The sequence below is a fragment of the Pristis pectinata genome, chromosome 27 (genome assembly GCF_009764475.1).
Source record: "Pristis pectinata isolate sPriPec2 chromosome 27, sPriPec2.1.pri, whole genome shotgun sequence".
Lineage (NCBI taxonomy): Eukaryota > Metazoa > Chordata > Chondrichthyes > Rhinopristiformes > Pristidae > Pristis > Pristis pectinata.
Genome location: NC_067431.1, coordinates 30,580,751 through 30,598,825, shown reverse-complemented (window position 1 = coordinate 30,598,825; position 18,075 = coordinate 30,580,751). Strand labels below are relative to the sequence as shown.

The 18,075-nt window shown below is 47.1% G+C and overlaps 1 protein-coding gene across 8 annotated transcripts in view; it reads right to left on the bottom strand.

Annotated features, from left to right (window-relative positions):
* Positions 1-18,075, bottom strand: part of LOC127583608 (cell adhesion molecule 1-like) — a 360,810-nt gene that overhangs the window by 57,448 nt on the left and 285,287 nt on the right. For all 8 annotated transcript variants that reach the window (XR_007958282.1, XM_052039737.1, XM_052039739.1 and 5 more), the window contains 2 exons: positions 3,293-3,389; positions 1,086-1,255 (listed from right to left, as the gene is read on the bottom strand). Coding sequence is in view for 7 of the 8 variants with exons in the window: in XM_052039737.1 (XP_051895697.1) it covers positions 1,086-1,255; positions 3,293-3,389 (267 nt within the window). In the remaining variant the exon portion in view is untranslated. The remainder of the gene's footprint in view (positions 1-1,085; positions 1,256-3,292; positions 3,390-18,075) is intronic.

Genomic DNA, 18,075 nt, shown 5'->3' with positions numbered 1-18,075 from the left:
AGCTGCAGCAACAATCTGCTGGAGGAACTCAGCGGGTTGGGCAGCATCTATGGAGGGAAATGGACAGTCGAGACACTTCATCTGGACTGACTCAGTGGAGGAACTCAGCGGGTCAACATTCTCCGCTGGCTTGGGGCCATTTAACTTTGGTGGGAGGAAGGAGAAGGATTGGACTGGGTGATCAACATCCGCTTTGTAAAGGGAGTCAGGGAGCAGGTCACAAAGCTGCATTAACAGTGACCTGGACTGCTGTACCCCAGATCAGGGGGAAGGAGAGACAGAGGCAGGAAATAATGACTAAAATATTACTTGGGATCAAATTTGAATTCATGAATAAAAGTTAACCTCAGTGCACCAAAAGAAATGTCAAGTTGTTGATGGTGTGATAGTGGGGTGGAAGAAGAAGTGGGAATGATCTCACAAGTGATGCCAGAACCAAGCTGGATATTACCAAAATCAGACAAATACTCTCAGCCTGACTGTACGGTTTCCAACAGATCTGGTTGAAGTTGGTCACTCATCTCGCACTCTGCTGTGGGGAACCTTGCCCTGCATCCACCTAGGGCAGCTGCACCTCCAGAGAAATGCCAATAGTTGCTGCCCGGGAAAAAGGGATTAGCTTAGATGGGCATCTTGGTCGCATGGACCAGATGGGCTGAAGGGCCTGTTTCCATGCTGCATAACTCTGTTTGAAGAAGAAGATTTCATTAAGCTTTCAGCATTCAGTTGTGGAACCTGCTATGACATGAAGGGAGCCTCAAGAATGTTGGAAGCCATGCACATCATGTCTTCAGCTGTTCAAAACTCAGTGGTATACAATGACTGGTTTCCACATTGCAATCACACACCACAACACAGAACAGTGCAGCAGAATTAATGATTTGTAAATAAAAGGATCTGGAAGCACTTCCAATGCTAAATTACTATCATTTACACTCATTCCACTACTTTTTTTTCCCTCATTTACTTTACATTTAGAAGACAAAATGTAACTGCCAGCAGAGATTTCTGCCAAATGGCTAACAGCTGAGAACGAGAGAGGGAGAGACAAGTTTCATGAACTCTTAAGGACAAGTTATACATACCATAGACATACAAGAGATAATCATCGTACGACTCCCCGATGTCATTGAAGGCCCTGCAGCGATACGTTCCATTGTCCGATTTATTTAGGGATTCAAGGACTAAGTTCTCGACAGATATAATGGCACGTTCAGGCATTTCCTCGTCTAACCGCTGCCAGGAGAGTGTGGGTCTGCGGAGTAACGTTTGTAAGACTGAGTTCTCAGAACGACATACTGAAGATCATTGGCCGCCTCTGCTAAACACATTTTAACAATATTTTTCGGGGATATGGCCACTGCTGACCAGTTCAGCACTCATTCTCCTCCTTAACCACTCAAACTGGGCTATTCCAGAAAGTGATGAAGAGTCAGCTGCTTGCTGTGGGTCAGGAGTCAGATACAATCTTAGGGCCAGATCAGCAGACTTCTTGCCCTGAAGGATGTGAGTGAACCAGCTGGCCTTCTGTGACCTTCACAGGTACCAACATCCTATTCCAGATTTATTTAATTAATTTATTTAAATGACAGTGGTGGCATTGGAACCCACAAGTTATTAGTCCAAACCTCAGGATTACTAGCCCAATAGTCCTTGGCCACCAGTTGTACTTCCCCTCAATAGGTCAGCTTCTATTGAAGTGAATGGAGCCAAAGGCCATGGTGATGAGTTCAGTCAGCGGCCCATGTCCAGCTCGGTTTAGGCTGGTGACCAAGGACACTTCTCCTCCCCATGACTGCTCTGTTTTGTTTCAGGCTGATACCGAGGCTTAATATTTCTTCACTGCAAATCATCCAGAACATATTGAGAAAGGAAAGTGATTTTCTCTATCTTAAAATTATATGCAATCCCAAACAAAATGCCAGTGTTTAGTTCACCAATCCGGATTCCTGACTGGACAGTGACAGTGTGTGATCTGTGTGGGATCACATCCACTCACACCCTCAGGATACAGGGAGTAGTTCTGATGTGTATTTACTGCTGGAAGACTGGAAGCTCAGCCCAGCCAACTTCCACCACCTGTAATGTCAAGATAATTTGGTCTTTTCTGCTGGAGTAATGTTGACTAATTTGTCCAGGACACCCGGCTTAACTCCCCCGACCATCTTCAAAACAGGGCAATGGGTCTTTTTCCAGCCAACATTTTCTCCCACCTGAAAGACTGTAGCCCCAAATGTGCAGTATTCCCTCAGTAATGCCTGCAGATACCACCAGGTCAGAAAACATGGTGGGATCTACATAGCTCTGCATGAAAATCCATACATGATGGAGGACACACACACATACACACACACACACACACACACAGGATGCAGGACACACACACACACACACACACACAGAGGATGCAGGACACACACACATACACACGATGCAGGACACACACACACACACACAGGATGCAGGACACACACACATACACACGATGCAGGACACACACACACACACACACAAACACACTACATATACAGTGAACAGTAAAACTCTAAAAGGATTAATGATGAATTCCAAAACCTGTTTCTGGACCCAGTGACTCAACAATCCAAAAACTATCATTCACAGATCTGTCCCACCAGGTTAACCACTACTGGGGTTGATGTTCTTTGTTGAACATCTGCAGGAGTGTTTGGTTAGAGAAGCTCTTTCCCCAAAAAGTTTCAAATTTATAGTATTTACAAACAAAGCCAATGTCTAACTTCTGAGCAGAAAATGCCAGAAACAATCAGCAAGTTGGTGGCATCTGTGAAAAGAGAAATAGGGTGAACACTTCAGGATGAGGACCCTTGAAGATGAAGGGTCTTGACTTGAAGCATTAACTCAAGTACTGGAGAGCAGTCTTGATGCAGGGCTTCGACCCGAAACGTCAACAATTCCTTTCCTTCCGCGAATGCTGCTTGACCCCCTGTTCCTCCCACAGATTGTTTGTTAACTCAAGTGCTGTTTGATCTGTTAAGTGTTTCCAGCATTTTCTGCTTTTTTTCCAGATTCCCAGCACTTGCAGTTTTATTTTTGATTTTCATCTAGCCTGTGAATGCTACTTTGGTACTGTTATGGACCTGAAACATTACACACAAGTAATAATCTGATCATTGAATAACCCTGGATTAATCTACCAATCATATGCCAATTAACATTCTTGTAATGAGAGATTTTATGGGACAATCAATAGGTTAAGTACATATAAAAATGATAGAATCTTGTGAAGTCATGTGGTTTTGGAGTGAGCACTTACTGCGGTTTCCCATTGGCTGTGCAGGTCAGCTCCAGCGTGTCACCTTCCCTTGTTGGACCTTGTGGGTAGCTCACCGTGACCTGCACTAGGGGTTTATCTGGGGAGGTAAGAGGCACGATTCAGTACACTTTCTGAACAAAGTTTCATTCCAGATCACTGAACGTTTCACATTTCACAGGGTCAGTGCATGGCTCAGACACTCTACCAGTGACCCTGAACTTCAGCTGTAGAAGGTGCTCACACAGCACTGCAGTGAGTTTTAGCAACATCCTGCATCAAGACCCCTCCCCAAACATTTTATTTCTGTAAATCAGACCATCAAATAGATCAACCAACTATTGGCATTTGTGTCAGTCTTCACTGTGGGAGACACCAGCAACGTGCCAGAAATTTGAGAAAGTCAGGGGACAGAAGTGAGTATAGTCGCTATTACTAAGGAGAAGGTGCTTGGGAAACTGAAAGGTCTGAAGGTGGTTAGGTCACCTGGACCGGATGGACAACACCCCAGGGTTCTGAAAGAGGTTGTAGAGGCACTAGTAGCGATCTTTCAAGAATCACTCGAGGCAGGAATAGTTCCAGAGGACTGGAAAATCACAAATGTCACTCCGCTCTTTAAGAAGGGAGGGAGGCAAAAGACAGGAAGTTATCGGCCAGTTCGCCCGACTTCAGTGGTCGGTAAGATGTTAGAGTCCATTATAAAGGATGAGGTTTTGGGGCACTTGCAAGCACATGATAAAATAGGCAGAAGTCAGCATGGTTTTCCTGCCTGACAAATCTGTTGGAACTCTTTGAGGAAGTAACAGGCAGGATAGACAAAGGAGAGTCAGTGGGTGTTGTTTACTTGGATTTTCAGAAGGCCTTTGACAAGTTGCCACACGAGGCTGCTAAACAAGATAGGAGCCCATGGCATTACAGGAAAGGTACCAGCATGGATAGAAGATTGGCTGACTGGCAGAAGGCAAAGAGTGGGAATAAAGGGGGCCTTTTCTGATTGTCTGCCGGTGACTAGTGGTGTTCCCCAGGGGTCAGTGTTGGGTCCGCTACTTTTCCCGTTATATGTTAATGATCTGGATGATGGAATTGATAGTTTTGTGGCCAAGTTTGCAGATGATACAAAGATAGGAGGAGGGGCAGGTAGTGTTGAGGAAGCAGGGAGTCTGCAGAAGGACTTGGACGGGTTGGGGGAATGGGCAGAGAAGTGGCAGGTGGAATACAGCGCAGGGAAGTGTACGGTCATGCACTTCGGTAGAAGGAATAAAGGCACAGGCTATTTTCTAAATGTGGAGAGAATTCAGAAATCGGAGGTGCAAATGGACTTGGGAGCCCTAGTGCAGGATTCCCTAAAGGTTAACTTGTAGGTTGAGTCAGTAGTAAGGAAGGCAAATGCAATGTCAGCATTCATTTCGAGAGGACTAGAATATAAAAGCAAGGGTGTAATGCTGAGGCTTTATAAGGCGTTGGTCAGACCACATTTGTGAGCAGTTTTGGGCCCCATATCTAAGGAAAGATGTACTGGGAATGAAAGGGTTAACATATGAGGCCCATTTGATGGCTCTGGGCCTGTGCTCACTGGAGTTTAGAAGGATGAGGGGGGATCTCATTGAAATCTACCAAATATTGAAAGGTCTGGATAGAGTGGGCGTGGAGAGGAAGTTTCCATCAGTGGGAGAGTCTAGGACCAGAGGGCACAGCCTCAGAACAGGACGTCCCTTTAGAATAGAGATGAGGAGGAATTTCTTTAGCCAGAGGGTGGTGAATCTGTGGAATTCATTGCCACAGACGGCTGTGGAGGCCAAGTCATTGGGTGTATTTAAAGTGGAGGTTGATAGATTCTTAATTAGTAAGGGTGTCAAAGGTTACAGGGAGAAGTCAGGAGAATGGGGTTGAGAGGGAAAAATAAATCAGCCATGATCGAATGGTGGAGCAGACTCGATGGGCTGAATGGCCTAATTCTGCTCCTGTGTCTCACAGACATTACTAATGGTCAGTGCCAGAATGGGTGGAATGAGAGTCAAGGAAGCGGAAAGGCCGGGTTTGTTTTCCAGGGAGTGGAGGAGCATCTGACCGAGGAATACAAAATTATCAGAGGCATTGGTGTGGTAAACCTTTCCCCACAGCTGAACTGTCTAAAATTAGAGGGCATATGTTTAGGGTAAGGAGTAAAAGGTTCAGAGAGGATCTGAGGAAGAAATTTTTGGGTGAGGGCGGTTGAAATCTGGAACGCACTGCCTGAGTGGGTCTATCTGTCCAAATGGTTTTAAACTTTGCACCATCTCCTCTGGCAGCTCCTTCAAGCACCAACCACCCTCTGGGTGGAAAAACGTGCCCCTTCAAACCCCTTTAAATCTTTCCCTTCTCACCTTCAACCTGTGCCCTCTGGTTTTAGACTCTCCTACCCTTGGAAAGAGACTGTGACCATCTATCCCATCGATGCCCCTCATAATTTTATAAAGTTCAATAAAGTCACCCCTCAGCCTCCATTGCTCCAGGGAAAACAGTCCCAGCTTATCCAGTCTCTCCTTTTTAACTCGAGTTCCTCATTCCAGGCAACATCCCAGTTAATCTTCTGCACTCTCTTTAATGCTACCACATCCTTCCTGTAGTGTGGTGACCACAACAAGAGAGTTGGTCATTGACTTCAGGAAGGGGGCAGTGCACATGCTCCAGCCTACATCAACGGTGCTGAGGTTGAGAGGGTTGAGAGCTTCAAGTTTCTGGGAGTGAACATCACCAGTAGCCTGTCTGGGTCCCACCACATAGATGCCACAGCCAAGAAAGCTCACCAGTGCCTCTACTTCCTCAGGAGGCTAAAGAAGTTTGGCATGTCCCCTTTGACACTCACAACTTTTATCGATGCACCACAGAAAGCAGCCTATTTGGATGATCACAGCCTGGTATGGCAACTGCTCTGCCTGAGACTGCAAGAAACTGCAGAGAGTTGTGGACACAGCTCAGCAGCACATCAGGGAAACCAGCCTCCCCTCCATGGACTCTACACTTCTTGCTGCCTTGGTAAGCAGCCAACATAATCAAAGACCCCACCCACCCAGGACATTCTTTCTTCTCCCCCCTCCCATTGGGCAGAAGGTACAAAAGCCTGAAAGCACGTACCACCAGACTCAAGGACAGCTTCTATCCCACTGTTGTAAGACTATTGAACGGTTCCCTAGTACAATGAGATGGACTCTTGACCTCACAGTCTACCTCGTTATGACCTTGCACCTTATTATCTGCCTGCACTGCACTTTCTCTGTAACTGTTATACTTTATTCTACATTCTGTGATGTTTTACCCTGTACTATCTCAAGCACTGTGTAATGAATTGATCTGTACGAATGGTACGCAAGATAAGTTTTTCACTGTACCTCAGTACAAGTGGCAATAATGAACCAATTCCAATTCCAGAACTGTACACAATATTCCAAGTGTGACCTGACTAATGTTTTGTACAGTTGCAACGTGACGCCCCAACTCTTATACTCAATGCCTCAGCCTATGAAGGCGGGCACACTAAATACCTTCTTCACTACCCTATCCACCTGTGTCATCACCTTCAGGGAGCCATGGACATGCACCCCAAGGTCCCTCTCTACGTCAACACTCCTAAGGTCCCTGCCATCTACTCTGTATGTCCTGCTGGTATTTGATGTTCCAAAGTGCATTACCTCACACTTGTCTGGATTAAATTCCACCTGCCACTGTTCTGGCCAACTGTCCTGCTCTGTGCCCTGCTGTATCCTTAGATATCTACTACACCACCAATATTTGTGTTGTCAGCAAACATTCAAATCAGTCCACTGACACTCTCATCCAAGTCATTTATATATATGACAAAAGACAATGATCCCAGCACCGATCCCTGCGGTACACCACTGGTTACAGGTTCCTCCACTATCCTCTGCTCCCGATCATGAAGCCAACTTTGAATCCAGTTTGCCAAAACACTTTGGATCCCTTGTGCCCTAACCTTCTGGAGCAGCCTACCACAGGGACTTTGTCCACACCTACCACTCTGCCTTAGTTACCTGTGCAATAAACTCGATCAGATTTGTGAGCCAGGATTTCCCCGAACACAGCCATGTTGACTCTTCCTAATCAGTCCCTGCCTTTCCAGGTGAATACAAATCCTGTCAACTTTTGTCCAACAGTTTCCCTAGCACTGATGTTCTTGAATCAAGATCAAAGAGACGCAAAGCAAAAAATAAGAAATGCAAATGTCCAATAGCTGAGGGTTGTGAACCTTTGGAATCCTCTGCTGTTACCAGTCGGCCTTTGAAAGTACTTTCAAGGCTGGGATTGATCACTTTGGGACACTCATGGGACAGGGTGACCAGGCAGGAGTGGATGAAGTTTATGATTAGCTACGACCTTACTGAACATCACAGCAAAGCCAAGGCGCTGAATGGCTTAGCCCTGCTGAAAACCTGCGGGCTCTGGTAATGACGTACAGCAGAGCTTCACGGCAGTGCTCAGAGGGGATGGAACATTCCGAGGGAAGGTCACACCTGGTCTTGGTCTAACAGTGAGTGCAGGTTGCCTCTGCTGCCCCATTTACTGTACAGAGCAGTGAGCAATGGCAACCTCATCAAGGAAGCAGTACCACTTAGAAGCTGGCAAGCATTGCCAGCGGTGAGGATATGTCCTCTGGCTGCTCACTGGGTTCCTTGTTACAGTGACCAGGAAATTATCGCAAAGCCCGACTTGTAGGTGTGCAAGCTCGTGACGTGCAGTTGTTCTCGTACTTCGCCAACGATAATGCAATCCATCTGTCAATATGATCCAGGCAAATTACTCCACACTGGGACGCCGAGAAGCTCCACAATAAATGAGCCCTGGGATTGTGTAGCAATATCAGTGATGGTACATATCCAATTAATGAATGGGTTCCAGAGAAGTGACAAGTGCCAGGAACAGATGGTTCGGCTCAGAAGCCATAAATATTCGCGTTTTGTTCCCCTTTCTGCCTTCACCTCCCACCACTTTTTACTGCAGGATGTAGTTATTTAGTTTCACATTGACATGCTCCATTCCACACTGAATGGAGGGCCATTTGTGGCCATCACCTGTCACTTGGCCACGTTTCCTTTAATCTCCAGTGATTTTAAACATCCCCTTTTCACCTTGAAGAGTTTTTGATTGGCTCAGCACTTTTACTGCACTCCTGGGCTGTGCATGCAGAGTTTGCATTGAAGTTCCCTCACTTTTTCCAGTTCGACCTGAGGCACACTGTCTATGTTCTTTCTTACTTAAACCTGGAGACGAGCAGTTTTCATTTCAGCCACTGTGTGTTAAGTCCCTTCCTGTCAAACAAACATTGCCCAGAATCCTAATTAAGTCTCATCAGTTGAATTAAATCTCATCCCCCACCAGGGGAAAGCCATAGTGGTCAGGTCCCTGGCACTGAGTCTGACTCTGTGGCTCAGCAAGGAAGGGGGGGAGAAGAGGAGAGCGATAGTGGTAGGGGACACAATAATTAGGGGAGCAGACCGGAGATTCTGTGGACTGAAAGACGCTCCCGGATGGTATGTTGCCTCCCAGGTGCCAGGGTCAGGGATGTCTCAGATCGGGTCCATACCATTCTAAAGGGGGAGGATGAGCAGCCAGAAGTCATGGTACACAGGGTACCAATGATGTAGGTAGGAAAAAGGCTGAGGTCCTGAAAAGTGAATATGGGGAACTAGGTAGGAAGCTGAAAAGCAAAACCTCAAGGGTAGTAATCTCTGGATTGCTACCTGTGCCACGCGCCAGTGAGGGTAAGAAATGGTTGATTTGGTTGATGAATGTGTGGCTGAGAAATTGGTGCAGGGGGCAGTGTTTCAGATATGTGGATCACTGGGATCTCTTCTGGGGAATGTACAACCTGTACAAGGGGGACAGGTTACACCTGAACTGGAGGGCGACCAATATTCTTGTGGGCAGGTTTGCTAGAACTGTTGGGGAGGGTTTAAACTGGTTTGGCAGGGGGATGGGAACCCATGTGAAAGGTCAGAGGTTGGGCAGTTGGTGTACAGGTTGATGCAGCATGTAGAGAGACTGGGAGGAAGGATAGGCATTTGATTGGGCAAAGTTGCAGTCAGTTGGATGGGTTGAAGTGTGTCTATTTTAATGCAAGAAGCATCAGGAACAAGGGTGATGAACTTAGAGCATGTGTCAATACATGGAACAACGATGTTGTGGCCATTACAGAGACTTGGCTGTCACAAGGGCAGGAAGGGTTGCTGGATATTCATGTTTCAAAAGGGACAGGGAGGAAGGTAAAAGAGGTGGGGGAGTGCCACTGCGAATCAAGGACAGTGTCACAGCTGCAGAAAGGGAGGATGTCCTGGAGGAATCGTCTACTGAGTCAGTGTGGGTGGAAGTCAGAAACAGGAAGGGAGCGATCACTTCTAGCAATAGAGACACTGAGGAACAGATCGGGAGGTGGATTTTGGAAAGGTGCAAAAATAACAGGGTTGTTGTCATGGGTTACTTCAACTTCCCAAAAAATTGATTGGCACCTCCTTAGTGCAAAAGGTTTGGATGGGGCAGAATTTGTTAGATGTGTCCAGGAAGGACTCCTGACACAATATATAGACAAGCTGACTAGAGGAGAGGCCATTCTGGATCTGGTACAAGGCAATGAACCTGGTCAGGTGTCAGATCTCTCGGTGGGTGAGCATTTCGGAAGCAGAGACCACAACTCCCTGACCTTTACCCTTGCCTTGGAGAGGGATAGGAGCAGACGATATGGGAAAATATTTAACTGGGGGAGGGGGAACTATGATGCTATTAAGCAGGAACTTGGGAGTGTAAATTGGGAGCAGATATACTCAGGGAAATGCACAATGGAAATGTGGAGGTTGTTTAGAGATCACTTGCAGGGGGTTCTGGATAGGTTTGTCCCATTGAGGCAGGGCAAGGATGGTAGAGTGAAGGAACTGTGGTTGACAAGAGACGTAGAATATCTTGTCAAGAAGAAGAAAGAAGCTTGCCTAAGGTTTAGAAAGCAAGGATCAGACAGGGCTCTGGAGAGTTACAAGGTAGCTAGGAGGGAGCTTAAGAATGGACAGGTGAGCTAGAAGGGGGCATATGAAGGCCTTGGTGAGTAGGATTAAGGAAAACGCCAAGGCATTCTACTCGTATGTGAAGAACAGGAGGATGACTAGAGTGATGGTAGGGTCGATTATGGACAGAGGAGGAAACATGTGCCTGGAGTCAGAGGAGGTAGGGGAGGTCCTTAATGAATAATTTGCTTCAGTATTCACCTTTGAGAGAGACCTTGACATTTGTGAGGACAGCGTAAAACAGGCTGATAAACTAGAACATGTCGATGTTATAAAGGAGAATGTGCTAGAACTTTTGAAAAACGTAAGTCCCCGGGGCTGGACAGGATATATCCCAGGATACTATAAGAAGCGAGGGAAGAGATTTCTGAGCCCTTTGCGATGACCTTTGTGGCCTCACTGGCCACAGGAGTAGTGCCAGATGATTGGAGGGTGGCAAATGTTGTTCCTTTGTTCAAAAGAGTAGGGATAACCCTAGGAATTACAGGCCAGTGAGTCTTACTTCAGTGGTGGGCAAATTATTGGAAAAGATTCTTAGGGACAGGATTTATGAGCATCTGGAGAAGCATCGTCTGATTAGGGATAATCAGCGTGGCTTTGTGAGGGGCAGGTCATGTCTCACGAGCCTGATTGAATTCTTTGAGGATGTGACAAAACACATTGATGAGGGTAGAGCAGTGGATGTGGTGTATATGGACTTTAGTAAGGCGTTTGATAAGGATCCCCATAATAAACCCATTCAGGAGGCATGGGATCCAGGGAAACTTGGCTGTTTGGATTCAGAATTTGCTTGCCCATAGAAGGCAGAGGGTGGTGGTAGATGGAAAGTATTCTGCCTGGAGGTTGGTGACCAGTGGTGTTCTGCAGTGATCTGTTTGGGGACCCTTGCTCTTTGTGATTTTTATAAATGACTTGGATGAAGAAGTTTGCAGATGATACGAAGGTTGGTGGTGTTGTGGATAGTGTAGAAGGTTATCGAGGGTTACAACAGGATATTGATGGGCTTCCTTCCCAGAAATGGGTGTACATAGAGGGTCCCCTGATACACACAGCTAGATAACAGAGCAAGACTAACTGTATAAAATGTGGACAAGACTGTTTGACTCTGTGGAGATGAGTATCAAACCAGGCAGTTAACGATCAGTGCTGCCTGCTTCAGAGGATTTACGTACAGAGTTGACAAGAACCAGAGCTTTCGCCAAACCACATCTATCACATACAGGTGCTCAGCTCAGCGCAGACAAGATGATGTCTTAACAGCCAGGAGTACCATGGAAAAAAATTATTAGAAATTTTTAACCAGCCACAATGTAAAGCTGAAAAGCAGCAAGTGTGCATCCATAGAGAAGCTGCTGATTACCGTGGGCTAAAAGGAGCTGCAGCCAACTGGGCAGGAGACAGCTCAACGTCAGATGTTTGCAGCACATCAGTACTGAAGACAGACAAGGAATGGGATTGAGGCAGAGAGCAGCAGTTACACAAGGAGAGTTTGGGAAGTGAGTCCCCATTAGTTCACTACAACTTGTGGTACTTGAGGCTTATGGCTTGAATTATGGAGTAGGAGCTGTCATCAGTCATGGAATGGATAGCCATCAAATAAAACCAATTGAGTGTGCAGCACATTCATTGGCAAGGAGGAGACAGAGGTTTTAGGAATTAGTTGTGAAGTTAAAAGGTTTCATCAACCAAGGCTTTTGCTTTGGTCACTGACGATAAGCAGATGCTAGCAATTCGGCATGCTGTCGACAACCCGGAGAAGTGTGAAGTGATTCACTTTGGAAGATCGAATTTGAAGGCAGAATACAAGGTTAATGGCAGGACCCTTAAGCAGTGTGGAGGAACAGAGGGATCTTGGGGTCCACATCCATAGATCCCTCAAGGTTGCCGCGCAGGTCGATCGGGTTGCTAAGAAGGTATATGGTACGTCGGGGTATTGAGTTCAAGAGCCTCGAGGTAATGTTGCAGCTCTATAGAACTCTGGTCAGGCCACACTTGGAGTATTGTGTTCAGTTCTGGTCGCCTCATTATAGGAAGGATGTGGAAGCTTTAGAGAGGGTGCAGAGGAGATTTACCTGGATTGGAGAGCATGTCTTATGAGGATAGGTTGAGTGAGCTACGGCTTTTCTCTTTGGAGAGAAGGAGGATGAGAGGTGACTTGATAGAGATGTACAAGATGATAGGAGACATTGATCGAGTGGACATACAGAGACTTTTTCCCAGGGTGAAAATGGTTAACGCAAGGGGGCATAATTTTAAGGTGATTGGAAGAAGGTATAGGGGGAATGTCAGAGCTAAGATTTTTACACAGAGAGTGGTGGGTGTGTGGAACGCACTGCCGGCAGAGGTGGTGGAGGCAGATATATTCGGGACATTTAAGAGACTCTTAGATAGACACATGAATGATAGAGAAATGGAGGTGCTATGTGGGAGGGAGGGTTAGATAGAATTTAGAGTAGGATAAAATGTTGGCACAACATCGTGGGCCTAAGGGCCTGTACTGTGCTGTAATGTTCTATCTTCTAATGGTTGTGTCAACAAATGCAAAGGTGAGACACTCACTCAATATGATTACCCAGTCAAATACACAAGTTCAAAATTAAAGGTTTTGCAGATGCTTCGTCAAAGCTGTCATTTGGGAATTAAGGCAGAGTATCTTCACAATTAAAAATAGCAGTCAATGGTTTTCCACTTACTGTAACAGAGACTGCCCAGAAGGTACAGAAAGATAGTATTCTGTAGTGAGTACACAAGAAGCTTAAATGGAATCAGCCAAATGTCTGATGAATGCAAGAGGATTGTACTGTAGTACAGTTGTTGAAGAATGGGTTTGTTTTAAATGGGGACACAGTTATCACATCAAATGTATTGAGAAGCCAAATTCTAGAAGAGTTGCTTCACACTGAACCTTCTGGTCCCATAAGCATGAAGGAACTTGCCAGATGTTTTGTATGTTGACCTGTACTAGATGCAGATCCTGAGAGTTGGTGAATAGGCATACACTGTCGGGGCACGAGCCAGGGAAACCAACTTCACAGTTGGAAATGAACAAGATCTTTCCAAAGAATACACATTGGTTATTGAGAGAAAGGGGTTTCTAAATTCACTGCACTCATTGACAGTCCTGAGAATGGATTGAGGTAAAGCACGCAGGGTTCAATAGCTCAGCAGACCTCACTGAGGAAGAATCGAAATCATTTCCCAATGCCATAGCTCAGCAAAGGATTAGTGTCAGGTGACAACTCTGTTTTATTCATTGCTATTTGAGTGGCTTACAAGACACAATGGGATCAAGCAAACCCTTGTTTCACCATATCCTCCAGCATCTAATGGCATGGTGATGAGATCAGTGAGAATTGTCAAAGGATGATGGAACAAGGCCAGATGCAGGTTGGAGGAGCAACACCGTGGCAGTCTCCAATCTGACGGCATCAACATCGATTGCTCTAACTTCCGGTAACCCTCCCCTCTGTTCCCCCACCCCACCCCCCCCACCCGTCTTCCCCTCATTCCTGTGGCTTGCTCACCCCTTCCCACCTGCCCCACCTCCTTCCCTTATTCCATGGCCTACTGTCCCCTCCTATCGACTTCCTTCTTCTTCAGCCCTTTGCCTCTCCCACCCATCACCTCCCAGCTCCTCACATCACTCCCTTTCATCTCCCTCCCCCCTCACCTGGACTCACCTGTCACCTGCCAGCTCATGCTCCTCCCCCTCCCCCCACCCTTTGATTCTGGCTTCTGCCCTCTTCCTTTCCAGTGCTGATGAAGGGTCTCGACCCAGAACGTCGACTGTGTATTTCCCTCCACAGCTGCTGCCTGACCTGCTGAGTTCCTCCAGCACGGTGTGCCTTGCTCCAGATTCCAGCATCTGCAGGACCTCTGGCGTCTCCATGGAAGGTGACTCGCTGGTGCTGACGTTGGGAAATGCCCGACTCAAAATCTGAAGTGATCACCTCTCTTTCCTCTGAGCTTCTCCAACCCTACTCAATGCTTTACTCGTGTGCGTTAACTCAGGGTAGTGGTGGAAAGAAAGAGATTCCATCCCTCCCCCACTGAGCAGCTACCTCTGGAGGAGCAGACCACTTGTGTCCATGAATCCTGTAAACTGCCAGGAGGGAGCAGACTAGAGCGAGAGGGACAAGTCAGCAGCTTCTAATGGCCAGACATACCCGACAGAGGAGATTGCGTGTCCACAGCATTAGAGCAGCAGGGAGCACCACGCTCAGTTCAATCACCTATTACTGGCAGACTCCACTCAGGTCTCAATCAGCAGGGACACTGATCCCAATAAACCCCTCCTACTGGCCAATGCAGTGCCTGGTTCAGAAGATTAAGGCAGTTTGAGATGTGCTGCAAAACCAGAAGAACTTGCATGTTGTCCGTGAACTTCGAAACCATAAGGATAGACTGGGCCTAAAAACCCCTCCTCACGGGTGGGGGGGGGGTGTCCCCCCTCTCAGGGGGTCCCACCCCCCTCCCCCATCCCCCCCCGCCCCATCCCGTCCCAGCTGGGGCCCCATTCTGGTGACCTGAACACTGACACATTTCATCAGCTCCTCAGTGTAGTGGTGAGGGACTGATCACCATCGGTGAGGGACGGATCACTAGTGAGGGACGGATCACTGGTGAGGGACGGATCACCAGTGAGGGACGGATCACCGTCAGTGAGGGACAGATCACTGGTGACGGACGGATCACCAGTGAGGAACGGATCACTGTTGGTGGGGAACGGATCACCGTCGGTGGGGAATGGATCACTGTTGGAGATGAGGCATCAAACCAGGGACCTCTCAGTCTCTATCTGGTGAACGTCAAAGGTCACACGACACCATTTCAAAGAACAGCAGAGGGGTTTGGTGTCCTGGGCAATATTTAAACCACAGAACCATAGAACAATACAGCACAATACAGGCCCTTCGGCCCACCATGTTGTGCCGACCTTCAAACCACACCTAAGACTATCTAACCCCTTCCTCCCACATATCCCTCTATCTTAAATTCCTCCATATGCTTACCTAACAATCTCTTGAACTTGCCCAACGTATCAGCCTCCACCACCACCCCAGGCAGCGCATTCCATGCACCAACCACTCTCTGGGTGAAATCACTCAGTTACTCAGTTTATCACTCAGTTACTACTAAACCAACAGATGATCTGGTTATTACTGCATTGCTGTTTGTGGGAGCTTACTGCTGTAAATTGGCTGCAATGTTCCCTACATTACAGCAGTGAAGGGACTCCAAAGGCATTTAATTGCTGGAAGGAGCTTTGACATACCCTGAGGTTGTTAAAGGTGTGCTATAAATTCATGGCCCTTCATTGCAAATTCCTCTTTAATGGGTAGTATTGAAGGGAGACGATTTAAACCATGTAAAGTTCCCACCGGGGTTTAATACCACAGGACAGTCCATGGCAGTACATTTCTCAGCACACTTCACTGTCTCATTAGATCCTGCACTGATCTTTGCTTCGTTAACTCACAGCTGTCGGATTTTCAATCGCTCTATTCCTGCTGAGTGCACAGTGGTCCTTGCATCACCGCCCTGCTGAAAATGTTGATGGTGGCGATAACTTCTGCAATCCCAGCCCGGTTAACATTCACCGGGCAGGGCTGTGCACAGGACGGAACAGGTGAGTAGCCCTTAACGTTACATGGTGCGTGTAAGCACACACACACACACACACACCATCGCATCTCCTTCCAATGATTACTGGACGAAGCCCAAGGCTTTGCTTGCCCTGCCTTGTGTGTGTGTCTATCACGGAGAACTGCCCTGCTCTTCCTCAATACCACTCCTTGGGACCAGGTCCGTGCTCTGCAGAGTGCAGAGGGGCTCCTGGTGTACACCTTCTCCGAAAGTATGGTACCTCCAGTACCGTGCAAGCACTTGGTACCTCACTGGAGCATCAGCCGAGACCCCGGTGACAGCTCTCTGGAGTGGGACCCGACTGCTGACTTGGGACTGGCACTGACCACGTCATGATGAAGTTACTGTGTGTGACAAGTTCAACTCCCACCAGGACAACTGAGAATTTAAATTTCAAGCAATGAAATAAATCTGGAACAAAATCTTATCTCAGTTATTGTAACCATGAAACGACTGAACGTAAAGCCCTCTGGTTAATTATTGTCCTTCAGGGAAGGAAACCTGCTGCCCTTTCCCAGGGTTATGCGGGATCCAGACCCATCATCCTCAGCTCTGGGGCCCTTAGTGATGGACAGTAAATCCATGAATGAATAAATAAAGATCAGGCCACAAGCCTTCTGATAAATCACTGGGGCAAACAGCAAATCCCGACTGACAAACTCAAGCGACACCACTCTGCAACAGAGAGGCTGTGGGCAAAATGGCCCAGGTTATAAAAATAGCAAGTCAGCAACCGTGGCCCTGGAGAAGTTGCAGCAGGGAGGGAGAACTAGGCTGCAAACTCCGTTTTCAAAAACCATTTGCAACTGCTGAAATCTCAAACAAGTGTTTAACACACTGCAAACCATACATAACTTCAATCTGTTGCCCAGCATGCACCCTGCCTGGGTGACAGCGTACACAGCACGACATCATGAAGTCAGTAAGACATGTGATGAATAGAAAAATCGCTACAGCATCTGCTTCTTTTGGCCGGGAATTTGCTGTTTTTCAAGGCTGATACCAAACATTGACGATTATGTCCTACACCATTTGATTGGGGCTACAAATTTCGTAGCTTCCATCTTGTGTGATTTCTTCGAGGGATTAGCCTCCCCGACTATCGTCACATGGCTGTGGAAGAAGCGACAGGTGCAGACAGGCAAGTCTTAGATAAGTGCTGGATCAACGCTCTCTCCAGGGTGCGCTGATGCACATACCTTCTTGCAGGCTGCCTGATTAAGTGCAGACAATACCCAAAGAATCAGCCTTTAGGAGCTGCTGAAGAAGCCTGCAGAAAGACTGCATTCTGAAGCTGGCAAGCAGCTGAATCCAGAATTAGTAAACTCAGACAAACCTGAACCAAAGAAACTGGTGAGCCCTTGGTCACACAGTGGCTGATTTCTCACTGTACTTAGTGTTAGAACCTGCATTCCTGGAACTAAGAAGAGGAGAGGTTTAAAATAAAAAGTTGCCCAGATCCCAACGTTTGACCAACTCCTGAGAGACTCTTGTGGGGACTGTGGGTACAGGGACAGCACAGGTCAGGATGGTTCAGACTTGTGCTGGACTAAGAAACCTAAATGGGACCACGGGGTTCCTGCAGAGCCACGCTCATTTCCATCGGTTTTACCACTGTAGCAACACCAGAGCCCACACCAGACAGTAGATGAGCTGAGATCAGGCCTTGGAATCGGACTGGAAGCATGGAGAGTTGGCTGGAGAATGGGGTGTGGCAGAGGGAGGGGCCCAAATGAGGAGGGTAGCAGGACTGGCCAGAGTGGATCACTTTATCTGGTCACCTGCTGATCTTCTTCTTCCAAGAGAGGAGTCCCATGATGTTTAACATTCCCCAATAGTTGTACCCTGTTGTGGTGAAGGTTTCCATGTTGGAAGACCTGGGTACTCAGTGGGTGCGTCTGTGCTGTATAACATCTGGAAATTCTTCTCCCCTCTTTCTGCATCGAACATAGGCACATTATGGCTGATTTTCAATAAAACAATGAGAACATTTTATTTTTCATTTTGTTCTTTAGAAGAAGTTCTTAACATTTTCACCCAAAACATTCTTCAGAAACACAGAGTGAAAACCAGAAGATCCCTGCTGAGTTCACA